General features: G+C 61.0%; 1 protein-coding gene across 7 annotated transcripts in view; it reads left to right on the top strand.

The window, feature by feature from the left end:
- The window catches only part of LOC125091820 (transmembrane protein 185A), a 38,005-nt gene extending 28,166 nt beyond the window's left edge, over positions 1-9,839 (top strand). For 4 of the 7 annotated variants that reach the window (XM_047715827.1, XM_047715825.1, XM_047715826.1 and 1 more), the window contains 3 exons: positions 2,099-2,275; positions 2,817-2,940; positions 8,986-9,839. In XM_047715827.1, coding sequence (XP_047571783.1) covers positions 2,099-2,275; positions 2,817-2,940; positions 8,986-9,824 — 1,140 coding nt within the window. In that variant the 3' untranslated portion in view covers positions 9,825-9,839. The other 3 variants (XM_047715830.1, XM_047715829.1, XM_047715831.1) reach the window with 3 other exon arrangements.
- Positions 9,840-13,754: the final 3,915 nt, after the last annotated feature.

Raw genomic sequence — 13,754 nt, 5'->3', positions numbered from 1 at the left:
CTCTTCCCAAAGTCTTTGATAAAACAGCCATAATACAAAATGTTTGGGTACCTGCCCTCCATCTTTAGGGTGCTATATCTGGAGAGGGGTAATTGGGTACAGCATTTTCTGTTGTCATGTGAAGGAAACTAATCTGAGTAAGACCAGCATTTTAGTATAAGGCGCAATCAGAAAAAAAAGGTGAGGAATTATGAATGTTTTCTGCAGGTGAGCGGAGAGATTTTTCCAGCCCCAGTCCTGGGCAGGCCCCAGCAGATGGAACAGTCTGGTGGCATGCTTCCGGCAGTGAGCAGGAGAGAGCGAGGGAGGCCACTCTGATCGGTGGTGGGGGTGGGGGGTGCTAAGTGAGCGCTGCTAAATGAGGGGCACAGGGAAGAGACCCTCTATAGACTGTACAGCAAGACCTACCATCGGGAACTCCAGGCTACTTAGGAGGTTTAACAAGCACACACCAACTCAAGTCATAGGTCTCAAAACAAAATAGAAAACCAAAGAACTGGCTGAAGAAAACATAGGAGAAAATCTTTGGGAACCTGGAGTTAGATGAGGAATCCCTACAAGTGGCACTAACAATAAGGTCCATAAAAGAAGCTTAGAATTGAAATGAGAAGAATGAAAAGACAGGCCACAGAGTAAGAGAAAATATTCGCAAAGCACATGTCCAAACGAGGACTTGTATCCAAAACATCTGAACTCTCAAAAAACAAACAACCTAATTTTAAAATTGACGGAAGACTTGAAAAGACAATTCACAAAGAGGATATACATATGGCAAATAAGCGCACGGACAGGGCATCATTACCCAGTAGGGAAAGGCAAATCAAGGTCAAGATGAGGTCCTGCGAGATGCTCATCAGAAGCAGAGCTTACACAGGATGCAGGGCACAGAGGAGGGTGGGAAGGGATGGGGACACTCACGCATCGCTGGTGGGGAGGCCGAGTTGGAGAGGCACTTGGAGAAATAGTTTGGCCATTTCATGTGAAGTTAAGCACAGAGTGGACATAGGATTTCGCAGTGCCGGTCCGGGGTGTATCCCCTAGAGGAATGACGCTGTCCGGCCACATGAAAACCCACGCCTGAGTGTTGGTGGCAGCTTTAGTTGGGACAGCCAAAAGCAGGAAAGCACCCAGATTTCCTTCCGCGGGTACTGGACACACAGGCAGTGGTGCCCCCACCCTCTGGAACGTGGTGGCAGGCCGTAAAGAGAAGCAGCCTGTGGTCACGCGCAGCAAGGGGAGGAACGTCACAGGCCCTGTGGACAGGAGCAGGCCGCCTCGGGAGGCAGCGCTGTGCGATCCTCTGGGGACAACACAGCGTAGTGAGAGGCGTCAGTGGGTGCCAGGCGTTGGGGGTGGGGTGAGGGGATGATGCCGTGTCGGACGGCACAAGGGAGTCCTGTGGGTGAAGCGGCTGTCCTGTGTCCTGCCTGGGGACACACAGCTCTGCACATGCGTGTGTGAAAGGTCATAGACATGTGCACCAAGAGAAGAGTCAGCTTACTGTTAGATAACGAGACAGAGGGGTGCCGGACAGACCCATGGGGCAGCCCAAGAGGGAGAAAGATTACACAGGGGAGCCAGGGAGGCCCCAGGGCGTCTCCGGTGTGCTCATGTGGGGGCAAAGCAAGGTGTTTCTGGTGCGACAGCAGCAGGTGTGGAAGTCGCCCAGGCGCCGTGGCTGGGACCGGGCGGCAGAGCCCTCAGAGTGTCCATGCGCGTGTGAGTGGAGGGCAGCCTCGGCCGGGGTGGCCAATAGCCGCCGAGAGGGGATATCAGGGTGAGGTGGGGTGAGTGCGCGGGGTGGGGGGCAGGCCGCCCTGTTTCCCTTGGGGTAGAGCCAGGTGCAGGCTGAGTGAGGTCCTGTCCTAGGAGGACAGCTGCCAGGCTCGTCATCCTGAGAGTGGCCCACAGCAGAGCATGTCCCGGAGCAGGTGGTGGCCCCAGGCCATCCTTGGTGCTGTCCTGAGGGCTGTGGGGCAGCGGTCCTCGTTCGCACCGTCACCGTCTTAACTGCAGCATCTGCCGAGGGCGTGGCTGTGCCTGCCTTCAGGTGCTGGGCGCAGAACATTCAGACTTGGTTCTCTCCTCCTTCCCTCAGGTCGTGTGTGTCCCTCTGTGGATTCTCATGTCCTTTCTGTGCCTGGTGGTCCTCTATTACATCGTGTGGTCTGTCCTGTTCCTGCGCTCCATGGATGTGATTGCAGAACAGCGAAGGACGCACATAACAATGGCACTGAGCTGGATGACCATCGTCGTGCCTCTCCTTACTTTTGAGGTGAGCTTCCGGCAGCAGAGGTCTTCAGGCCCTGAAGCCCACCCTACCCCGCGACGGCCTTCCGAGGGCCTGGGAGCCACAGCACGGGAGAGGGTGGAGGGGTGGAGGGGGTGGGGGAGAATTAGAGCGGCCTGCGTTTCGGGCGGGGTGAGAAGTAGTCCTGTAGCCGGCGTGCGGCGTGCAGCGGCGTGTGTGGGCGGGTTTGCCTCTGGGAGGAGGGACTTGCTGGGTTCTCGTATTGAGTTCCCTTAGAGGCGGACTTAGAGGCCGTCATGGTTGCCTCTAGAAGGAACCCCACCCAGCAGGAGCTTCCCGTAACAGTCCTGGTGTTGGAAACTTCCCGAGTGCACAGATTTTGCTTCATCCTGAAGTGGGATAAGTTTGTCTTGTGCTTCCCCCCAGAATAGAGGGTTTCTCTCATCTCCTGTGGAACTGACCTTTCCTCTCATGAGACCCGACGAGGGAAGGGTGGACTAGCCTCCGACGGTGTCCGTCCTCAGATGCCTTATCAACAAAACCTCAACTATTTCTCTTTCTTTAGATCCTGTTGGTTCACAAACTGGACGGCCACAACGCGTTCTCTTGTATCCCAATATTTGTCCCTCTCTGGCTTTCCTTGATCACTCTGATGGCAACCACATTTGGACAGAAGGGAGGAAACCACTGTACGTACTCAGCACTTCAGAAGCCCTTGACCTGTGTGTGTGTGTCTGTGTATCTGTGTGTGTCTGTGTGCCTGTGGCCCCAGTCTATGACAGGATGAGCCTGAGGGTCCCAGTTAAGGATGTTGCCCAAGGAAGGCCTGGAACCTTCTAAGGGAGGGGTGAGCTGTCAACCTCGCTCTCCCTGCCCTGCACTGTGACCTCCCTAGTAGTGTACTCTGCCATCTGAGGTAGGGCTGACCGTGGCAGGTAGCTGCCCAGACCTGTCCCCCCTGCTGCAGAGTGAGGGTCAGGACACCTGCTTCCTGGGGTCTCCCAAGGACTAGATAAGCATCCACATTGCCCACCAAACCCCAGGAGTGCTCTTACGGTCTGCGTCCTGCTGGCTCTCCCCAGGGACATTGTTGACATCACTATGGCTTGTCAGTGGTGCCCTGCTTGCCCTCTCTTCTCTTCACCTGCGTGACGGCATATTCCGTTTTGAAGCGATCTTTCCTTCCTCACTAGACTGTAAGCTCCTTTGCAGGTAGCCCAAGCGTGCCATTCTGGAAGCCAGGGAGCTGGAGGGGGGTTGTGCCCTGGGAGAGCCGGCACTGAGCTGATGGTCCTGTGGTAGAGCAGGAGCTTTGCAGGGCCCGTGAGCTCGGGCCGCCTGCAGGCCTGGACCAGCGCGCCTGCCGGCCGCTGACGGGAGCCCTTTTTTGGCTGCCATTCTTGCCATTCTTTGTCCTGTGGGAGCGTGTCCAGTGGGGAGACGACGGGACGCTGATGTGGTTTGCTGCTGCAGGCATCCATCCGAGACGCACTGGAGCCATCCCACCACCGGAGCCCCCGTCAGAGGGCACCCCTCCCCGATCTCTGGCAAGGTCACAGTGCTCCCTGGGGTCGCGGCCCATGCGGGAAGCCCACTCAGAGAGCCAGGGAGCCACAGGCCTTTCTTCTTCCCTCAGTGGGTATCAGGCTTCGCTCGATCTTCATTGCTAAGGCAGCAGGAGAAAGCGTTACGTTGTACGAGCAAAACTTCACACTCAGGAAAGGAAAGTGACAGGAGAGTCGGTGGAGGCCAGTGTTTGAAAAAGTGCATCCTTCCTTTTCAGGGTGGTTTGGTATTCGCAAGGATTTCTGTCAGTTTCTGCTTGAAATCTTCCCATTTTTGAGAGAATATGGAAACATTTCCTACGACCTCCATCATGAAGATAATGAGGAAACTGAAGAAACTCCAGTTCCAGAACCTCCTAAAATTGCTCCAATGTTTCGGAAGAAGACCAGGGTGGTCATCACCCAGAGCCCTGGGAAGTATGTCCTCCCACCTCCCAAATTAAATATTGAAATGCCAGATTAGACACACTCCCTCGAACAGAATGCAAGTGGACCGGGACGCACGCTGTCTTCTACCCTCCTCTGCCTCTCTGTTTACCCCACCCAGAACTGGAACTGGAGCGGGGGCTCCAGGGACTTCCATCTCATGCCTTGTTTGCACTCAATGCCTACCAGTGACTCACCATGACGGGACGCACACAGGGCAGGGGACGGGCGTGTGCAGTGTGGGCTGGGGGGGGGATTGTCAGCGGCTATGGGTGTGATGGAGGGACCACAGGTGAGAAGGAGAAAGTGATCCCCTCTGGGCAGGTGCCTCAGGAGCTGGCTTGGCTCTGTTACGGATGGCTGATGAGGCCAGAGAAGGAACTGGTTTTCAAAGTGCTAAAATTCCCATCAAAAGTGTTCTTTGAAAATGTTTCTTTAAACCAGGCTGGCCTCACCACATAGCTTCGCGTCTGCCATTGGGGTGCAGTCAGTGGGCGCTGTCTCGGAAGCTCCGGGGCCCCTTGCGCCCGCACCGCCCTTTCTGTGTAGCTCCTGCGGGGGGCGCTTTCTCCCTAGGCAGCGCCCACAGCAGTTTTTAATGGCCCCATTGCTGAGCCCTTTCTAATGGAGTGACTCCGTGCCTGTATAGTATTTATACAAATATTTTAGCATTGTAATATACCGTGTCAAATCCTAGTTCTGTACAGTATATTCTGTTAAAGTATTTTTTTACGAGCTTGTATTGGAGACATAAGGTGTTCTGTTGCGGAAGTAGAAGTTGCTGGCACACCTGTCCCGCGGGGGGCGCGATGCCATCAGGGCACATCACCATTTCCCCCGTGAGATCCGTACAGTAGCTGCTGCCACCGGAACAGCCACAAAAAGCAAGAAGTGGTCTGGGCTTTGCCTATGTCCTGGGAGTACCGGCTGTCAGACAACAATCGCGCGTGACCTGAAACTAGAAATGCGGGACAGAGTGGCTGAGACGGGGAACAGCCACTGGAAGGGGGAATTATTAAGGTCTGAGGCCTTGTGTCTGCCCTTGACAGAAGCCCTTCCTGCTGGTCCCAGACATTTCCTGAAGAGAACAACGGCTCCCAGAGTGGCGAGGTTGCGGGGCGAGCCCTGACGCAAGGCAGAAGCAAGCAGCCCTCCAGGCTAAGAGCCTTCGGGGAGAACAAGCAGCCCTTTGTTCCGGGAGGGAAAAGGAGCACCAACATGCTCACCCAGGACGGGAGGGAAGGGTTTGACATGTGCAGCTGCTGCCGTGGCTGAACCGGGCTCAACGGGTGTCCAGCACACACGCGTGCGTGAGACCACCTGGCACGGGCTCCCGCAAGCCTGTGGTCTCTGCGGTAGAGGGAACGCTCGGGATGGCGAAGCATTACCTGCTTGGTGTGGAACAAATGTAGCGCAATCCACTATTTTTCCTCCCTGCAGCTGTTCAATAAACTGGTTCCTCCTTTTCCATGGTACCGTGTGCATCTGACTTTAGATGTGGTTCAGGCCACAGGGATGCTCTCAGCCCACAGGGAAATATCCTCTAGCGGCTAAGGGGGGCCGGGGTGCATGGGGGCGGGTGAACATCTCTAATGCACGTGCAGGGACAGCCTGAACACGGAGCATGTGGAGGGAAAGACGGACGCCCTGGAGCCTCGACCAGTGGCCTGGGACACCCCTGCCGACACAGCGACAGCTCAGGAGCCTCACCACACTACTCTTGAGCCCCAGGCCAGTCTGAACCCGTGACGGGCCCTTGTCGTGGTCCCGAGGCAGCGCCCGGTTATGAGAGCCGCTGGTGCTGCTCCCGCCTACATCGGTTGCCCTGGGACCTCTGTCTAGCGGCCCCGGCTGTCTCGGCATTTTCCCGGGCACTCAGCTCGGGTGGCATTTCAGCCCGCGGTTTGTACCTGCTGGGGATGGAGTGAGGCCCCGCGGGGAGCCCCAGGCCACAGACTCTATGTCCTACTTGCTGCTAAACAAAATAGCCTCCAGTCTGGCGGTGTCTCTGCTGCGTGGAAATCTCTGGAAACTCACTGAGTTCCACGCCCACAATCGAGTTGGGGAGGGAGTGCTTGCGGGGAGGTGGGCCTGCACGTGGGGAGAATGTGCTAGAAGGCTTCTCTGCATGGCCCCCTCTTCTGGATCCTCCAGGCCCCAGAGCCCAGAGAAGGATCCCGGAGTTCAAACCCTGGCCACCAACCAGGACGGGTGTCCCTGCCATCGTCAGTGGAGGAAAGAAAAGGAAGCCAGCCGGTGTGAAGCCAGCAGCCCCGGGCCTGCCCCACAGTCTGCCTGGGAGGTGGTGGCAGGGTGCAGAGGGGGGCACGTGCAGGCTGAGGAGAGGCAAGGAAGGAGAAGGCCGCCTCCTCCTCCCCTCCTCCTCCTCCTTCTCCCACCACCACTGCCCTCCTCCTCTTCCTCCTCCTCCTCCATCTGCAGGGTGGTGGTGGGACACCTGGCTAACCTGTTCACCTAAGCAGCCATCGGCCATGTGGCCTCTGGGGACCCACAGCGTGGGTGGACTAGGAGGGTCTCCGAGGAGGACCTCAGCACCCTGTTGGGATGATGCTAAAAGGCCCGCGTGGCCCGCACCCTTGACCGTGGACGCCCGCCCCAGCCTCTGCTCCCTGCTTGAAAGCGTGCGTCCCGTTAGGGACTCTCGAGACCCACGGGCCCGGAGAATGACCTCTGACCTCTTGAAGGACGCAGGCCAGTGGAGGTCAGCCGGCACCCGGGGAGATAGGTGCGGGATGGAAGGACAGTTTGGGGTTGGCCCCGGATGTTGGGTGCGTTACTTTAAAGCCATAGACGAGGGTCCCCTTGCCCAGGGAAGGACCGGGTGTGACCAGAAGGTTGGCGTGCCGACAGGTCACTCGTGTGGCTGGCCCTTTATCAGGTCACTGGCTGGCTGGCTTGTGATGTCACCCCCCAAGTAACCGGAGCCCCTTTGTGATGTCCCCGGGCCACCCTGTTATCAAGGGGTGCGGCCGGCCACGCCGCACTCGCAGGTCTACAGGAAGGAGGGACGTGCCGGAGCAGAGTATGGCCAGCAAGGAGAAGCGGGGTCCGCTGGGCCCGGCGCGGGGCTTGGGGCCGCCGCCCTCCCCTCCAGAAGCTGGGGCTCCTGCCGCCGCCGTGGGCTCGGAGAGCAGCGCTCCTCCAGCACAGCCTCCCCTCACCCTGGTGCAGCCGGTGTCCCCTGGGGACCCCGGCTTCAGGCTGCTGCTGGAGGAAAACGCTTTCCAGGCCTTGACCCAAGAGCCTCTGCTCAAAAGGCCACGCACCTCCCAGGACGCCCTGTCGGTGGGAGAAGGCAGCCTCCTCTGCCTGCCCTTTCCCAAGAAGCTGTGGGCCATCGTCAACAGCACCCAGTTTGCGTCCATTTGGTGGGCCAAGGATGGCACCTGCATAGGCATCAACGAGAAGCTGTTTCAGAAGGAGGTTTTGGAGAGGGAGGGTCCGGACAAAGTGTTCGAAACGGACTGTATGAAGAGTTTCGTCCGCCAGCTCAACCTGTATGGATTCAGCAAACTGCGCCGGGACGTCCACACATCCATCTGCCTTACCAGCTTTCTCACCGGAGGGGCCCCTGTCCACGTCCTGGGCAAGGTAACGGGGACCGAGCCGCCAGGCTCTGGGGTGCTGGGGTTGGGGCGGGGGGGGGAGGGAGCCCCCGGGGCCGCCTCCTGGGCATCGGGGGCCCGGGTCTCCCTCTGGGCGATGGGGTCGGCGACCGAGACCCACTGTGGGGAAAGTGCCCAGGATGGCGCCAAGGGTGTCGGGGGTGCCTTCTTCAAGGACCCGCGCGATGGGCGCGCTGCCGACCCGGGCGGACACTCAGCTGGGGGCGGCGGCACTGGGAAGTGGTAAGAGAGTAGACGCTCAGAGCTCTCCTCACAAGGGAGAAACGGTCTTCTCCTTTTTTTCCCCTTCTTCCTTCTGCGACCCTCCCCTCAGCCCCCGGCTTTTCCCGTTTCTCTAGGTTTGTGTCTTTTGGTTGGGTGTGTCTGTGAGGCGATGGGCATCCGGGGATGGCCACACGTGAGGGAAGTCGTTGCTCTGGGCACCCCCAACAACGGCGTGCTGCCTGCCCGGCCCGTGCCCGAAACCTCTGCAAACACTGGATCCTCCCGCCCTGCTGCTCGGGGGGTGGGGGAACCCCACGTCACCAGGGGCTGTGAGCGTGCCCACGCGGGGCTCCCGCGGCTCTCAGCCATCGCCGAGGCGGGTGGACGGACCCCCTTCGTGAACTAGCGGTGTCCCTGGGCGTCTGGGGGCTGTGCTGCCCCAATGCCCTTTGGAAGCCTGTGGAGGGCTGAGCGAGTGGGCGTGCTTCGCAAGCCCAGCGGGCCCCTGGACGCCCAGAGCCGGGGACTCCCAGCCAGGGCGCGCTTCTGCGGCCAGCGGACCTTGGCTCAGACAGCCGCCCAGTCTCCCGCCCCCGTCTGCCAATTCTGAGCCTCCCTCCCTTGGACTCCAGGCCCCCCTCCTTTGGACGTGGATGCTGACCCAGTAGGCCCCTTGGAGCCTTGGTCGCAGGGGCCGTGGGTGTCCTCAGTGAGCGAGGGCGGACGATGGGAAAGCGAGCACACGGCTTCCTGCCCGGACCGGGACCTTCCCCCAAGAGGCCTCGGGCCTACGGCTGCCTCCGACCGCAGAGCGGCCCCGATCCGGCTGCCGCTTGCGATCAACTCTGTTGTGACACGGACTCTCTTGTCCTCTTTCCGTTTTGCCCCGCAGTTACAGTTCTACAGGAGCCCCTTCTTCAAGAGAGACTGTCCTCACCTGCTCCTGAGGATGAAGAGGAGAGTGGCCGTGAAATCCACAGTAAGGCAGATGGAAAGCGAGCCCGAGCCCGACACCCTGGGCGTCCCCCCGGCGGCACCGAGGCCCGGCCTGCGACACGAGGGAGTCCTGTCCCCTGCCGGGGACCCGCCGGAGCCAGAGAGCAGCCCACAGGGCGAGGGCCCCACCATCCGGGTCGGGAGCGAGTCGGCCCCTCCGGCCATTCTTGGCGCGGCGGCCAGGACCACCGTGCCCGACACCCACGCCGCAGCAGGCCGGCCCGTGGACGGCCAGCCCCAGGGTGCCCAGGCGCCCATGCCCCTCGCGCCGGACGTGGCCCAGCCCTCGGCCTTCCCCTGGGTCTGTGTCACCCTGCCTCCCGCGCAGATACACCCTTACGCGTCGGTGCTGGGCCTCGCCCCCGGGCCCCCCGTGCTCCTCCCCGTGCCCACCGTGCAGCTCCCCGTGGCTGGGCTGCTGCCGCTCTACCACCCCTGGGTGCCCGGCGTGGCCGCTGTGCCTGGTGTGGCTGCCGGACCCGTCACCCCCGTGACCGTGACACCTCACCCCCCGAGCCCCTTCCACTGCTGTCCCGACTGCCGCTGTTTCCCCGAGTACCTGCCACGGGCCGCTTGGCCCCCCGATTACCCCCCCTAGGCACACCACCGCAGCCAGGGGCCGTCTGGTTGTCGGAAATCAGGCAGGTTAATAAAATGTGTCAGAAAGGGAGCCCCTTTCTGATGAACCCCCGTGCTCTTGGCCTCTGCGATGTTTCTTTCTTAGCAGCGGGCTAGGCCTCAGCTTTCTGCTTGCGCGGTCAAGAATTTGGCACGACACCACTCCCGGTGGATGCAGGGGCCCAGGAGACCCTCGGTCAGGCCCCTCGGGGTTTCCGCCTCCGCTCCTGAGGAAGGCCTCCGTGTGGCGGCGCCTGAGGGGTCCGAGAAGCTGGCATCGGGGGCCGAGGGCTCACCACGGCAGGGTTTTCCTGGCCGGGCAGGCGCCCTTCCCTGTCGTGCCGGGGCCCTTGTATGACAGGACCTTCCCTTGACCCACGAGGAGAGGTCAGGTCGCACCTCGTAGGAGGGGGAAAAGGTGGCCCTACCGTCCTCCAGCACCCAGAGGTGGGTGGGGACAGTCGCCGCCGGGTCCTACGGGTTTGCAGCGCAGAGGCTGCCTGCCGGTGTCTGGAGGACAGGATGCATGGGTGGCTCTTCCCGCCCCTGTCAGAGGAGCTGGTGACTTCTCCCCTTTGTTCCCAATCCCCCTCTTTCTCTTCTGAACTCAACATGTCGAGCGCATCATGCTCCGACTTGGGAGGAAACAACCTCTGGCTCCTGGGGTGTGCAGTGCCTCGAGAACGCGCACACTGCACCCCGAGCCTCCTCAAAGACTGATTGTCTCAAGGGGCACAGGCAACGAGCACCCAGGCTCCCACCATGGCCTTCACGGGCCATAGACCATACCAGATGGGCTCTGGAACCAGGCAGCGGGAGAGAGGGGGGAAAGCAACCATCCCCAGAACCGAGAGACACCGCTGCCCTTAATTTTTCCACTGGGCAGGAGTAGGGAGTCCCCCCGAGCAGGGGGAAGAGCCCACAAGCGAATGGACACATGGCAACGGCAAACAGGGGCCCCCGTCACCCCGAGGCTAGCGCGCCCCTGACCGCGGCCCGTCTAGCCTGTCCCAGGCTGCTCCCTTGGGAACTGACGCTCACCAGTGGGTCCTCACCCCCTTCCAGAGAGTCCTTAACCTGGGAACGCCTTAGCTCTTGGCAGGCGCACTTGTCTCTTCATCCCTGCCTTGGACTCGCACGTGCCTCCGGATCCCGAACCACACAGCGTTCTGAACCCCACCCCCCTAAAAAACCTCCACCCGCGGGAAGCCTGATGACATGCACGTCTCCACAGAAAGGGGCCGAAGGGCCCAATGGTCACCTGGGTCATCTGCTCTTCAGACAGGGCGTGGTTGCATGGGCACAACCTAGACGTCATGACCTCGGGGCCAGACCCATCCCACACTTCTTCCCACCGCTCAGTCCTGCTTGCGTACCAACCCTAATAGCCTCTGCTGAGGGAACCTGGCTGGCCCGGAGCCCTCCTGGGCTGGGCTCCTGCTGAGCACTCTGAGCTCACCGGGGAGGGAACTGAGCATGAAAGCGTCCCGCGGGCTGAGCCGAGGCGGCCAAATAGGTCTTGGAGGCAACCGGGGCTCGGGGGGAACAGGAGAGGCCGTGCTGCATGTTACTCTCTTTTCTTTTAAGATTTTGTTTCTTAGAGGGAGAGCAAGCCAGAGCTGGGGAAGGAGCAGAAGGGGAGGCAGAGCGAGGGGACGGAACCTCAAGCAGACTCCATTCTGAGCGGGGAGCCCGACCCAGGCAGATGCCAGGACCCTGCGATCATGCCCGCAGCTGAAACCCGGAGTCAGACGCTCGATCCACCACCGAGGCCCCCAGGCGCCCTTGGCTCTTCCTTTGGTTCCCAGGATACCCTCCTAGGTGAGGCCATCTGGGAAGGTGGAAGGGCAGGTTGAACAGCAAGGGTGGCCTAGGGAGGGCCGTGGGCAGTGTGCTGCAAAGTTCGAGAGCCGGGACGTTTGATACCCACGTGGGAGAGCCGGGAGATTTTGGCGGCGGTGGACTCTCTTCCCGCCAAGCGTTGCCCAAGCCGCCTCCATGCTGGGCTGCGGCCAGGTCTGTTCCTCAGTGGGCCCTCACCGTCTCCGCTAGGCTCCCTTTCTCTCTGTCCCTTCTTTGCAGAAGGGGCCAAGCGGTGACAGAGGGGAGGGGAGGGGAGGGGAGCCGGAGCCTTTCACCCCCTGAATGGCCACCCCAAGGAAACAGAAGCGCCGTCATCGTCGGTCCTCGGGCGCGTGTCCCGTGGAAGCACGCACGGCCTCTTCTGGGTGCCCTTGAGGGCTTGGGGAGGATTGTGGCCACGCCTGTCACAAGACTCACCATAGGAAACACGAATCCCCAGTGCCATAGAGACCGACTAGGTATTCTGGGCCATAGCCCCAAAGGAGGGCATGGCCTATCACGTGCTTCTGGGACAGCACATGAAGCGGTGACCCGCGACAGGGCTTTCTGAGAGAGCAGCCAAGAGCTGAGAACTCGTGCCCCAGCAAAGCATTCGAAATCGCAGCCCAGTGCCCAAGAAGAGCAGTTCTCACCCAGGGCGACCCCTCACACCAGGGCGATCCCTTCACTGGGGACACGTGACAAAGGCTGGAGAGATTCCTGTGGTCCCCACTGGGGAGCGGGGCGGGGGTGGGGAGGGGATGCTCCTGTCACCCGGAGGGCAGAGGTCAGGGATGCGGCAGAACGGCCTGCAGTGGCTGGCACAGCCCCCCCGCCGCCAGCACAAAGGAGGACCCGCCCCCCCCCCCCCCCCCCCGTGCCCATAGTTCCCTGGAGCACAGACTCTGGCCCTGAGTGTGCCCCCCCCCCCCCAACTCTCCCCCAATGGCCTCCTGCTTCCACTAGATACCTTGAGGCTCAGGACCTCAGTCTGCAAGGCAGGATTCAGAGCAAGGACTTGCCCCTCCCCTTCCCCAAAACACAGGCCACTGAAAAGGTCAGCTGCACCTGATGACAGCTCAGGTTAAAGTGTGCAGAGTGCAGGTCGCCATGACGACTTAATGGATGCCACCCTTAGGAAAGCCCTGTCCAAGGCCTACCAGGTGCCTCCCAAGCAGGAGGCCGCTATTGCCAGGTGGGGGCGCCCTGCAGCTCTTGGGAGCCCACTGCATCCCACAGGCCAGGGAACCCTGGGTTTCTGTCCTCTTGGCTACATGGCCGAGGTTCGCGGTTCATACTCTGACATTCTTCGAGTTTCGTACTCTGACATTCCTCCTTCTTCAGCTACGTTTCAAAGCTGCATTTGCAAGTGTCAAGCCGTGTCAGCCTCGTGGACCCAGGGGGCTTAGCCTGTTGTGAGGGACACTGGCCGGGCCTTCGGCACAGAGCCCTCGGTGGAGGACAGCCGCCGAGGATTGGCGTGAACCTTTCCAAGCAAAGACAGGGCAATGAATCCTGCTCTACAGACCGGCAGGTAAGGCTGACGAGAGGCCACAGTCAGAGTCTCGTCCACACCAGCTGCACGACCAGGGGCTCGGGCGTGATGACAAGACGCAGAGACGGGCCCCGGGTTCCAGCCCTCGGCCCCGGGGCAGAACCTCAGAAATGGGCAGGGCGGGTCTGCGTTGTCTCCGATGGATCCCGCACACAGGCCCTCAGAGGTCCGGGCCCACTGTGCTGCCCCGCCCCCCGGTCCGGCCCTGGGACCTTTTATGCACCCTCACCCACCTGGCCCAGGGGCCTCTTTCCCCCCGGAGCGGTCCTGGCAAGGAAGCCCAATCTGCTCTTGGGGAGCCCCGCTACTTCCCCAGGACCTCTGACCTCCGAGAGGGCACTGGGGACCAGCTAGGGGAGTGGGGACCCAGGCCGCCGGGAGGCTGGGACCCACGGGGCTCGTCACGGATCTGGCCCCGGAGGCAGCCCCAACCTCCCAGGAGCCTCCCTGTGGATGGGCACGGGGCAGCCAGGAGCCCACCTCCTCGGTCTCCTGCCTTCTCTATCGGGAGAGCCTGACAAACGGGGACCCGGCGCCAGGATGCTCGCCTGTCCTTACACCCCCCTCCCCCACGACTGAGACCACCTCCAGCCATCATGGACAAGAGGGGCCAGGAAAACCCTCTGTCCAGACCATTAGGAGACAAGCGC

This window comes from Lutra lutra, chromosome X (genome assembly GCF_902655055.1).
Source record: "Lutra lutra chromosome X, mLutLut1.2, whole genome shotgun sequence".
In the NCBI taxonomy this organism is placed as follows: domain Eukaryota; kingdom Metazoa; phylum Chordata; class Mammalia; order Carnivora; family Mustelidae; genus Lutra; species Lutra lutra.
This window is presented reverse-complemented; position numbering and strand designations above follow the sequence as displayed.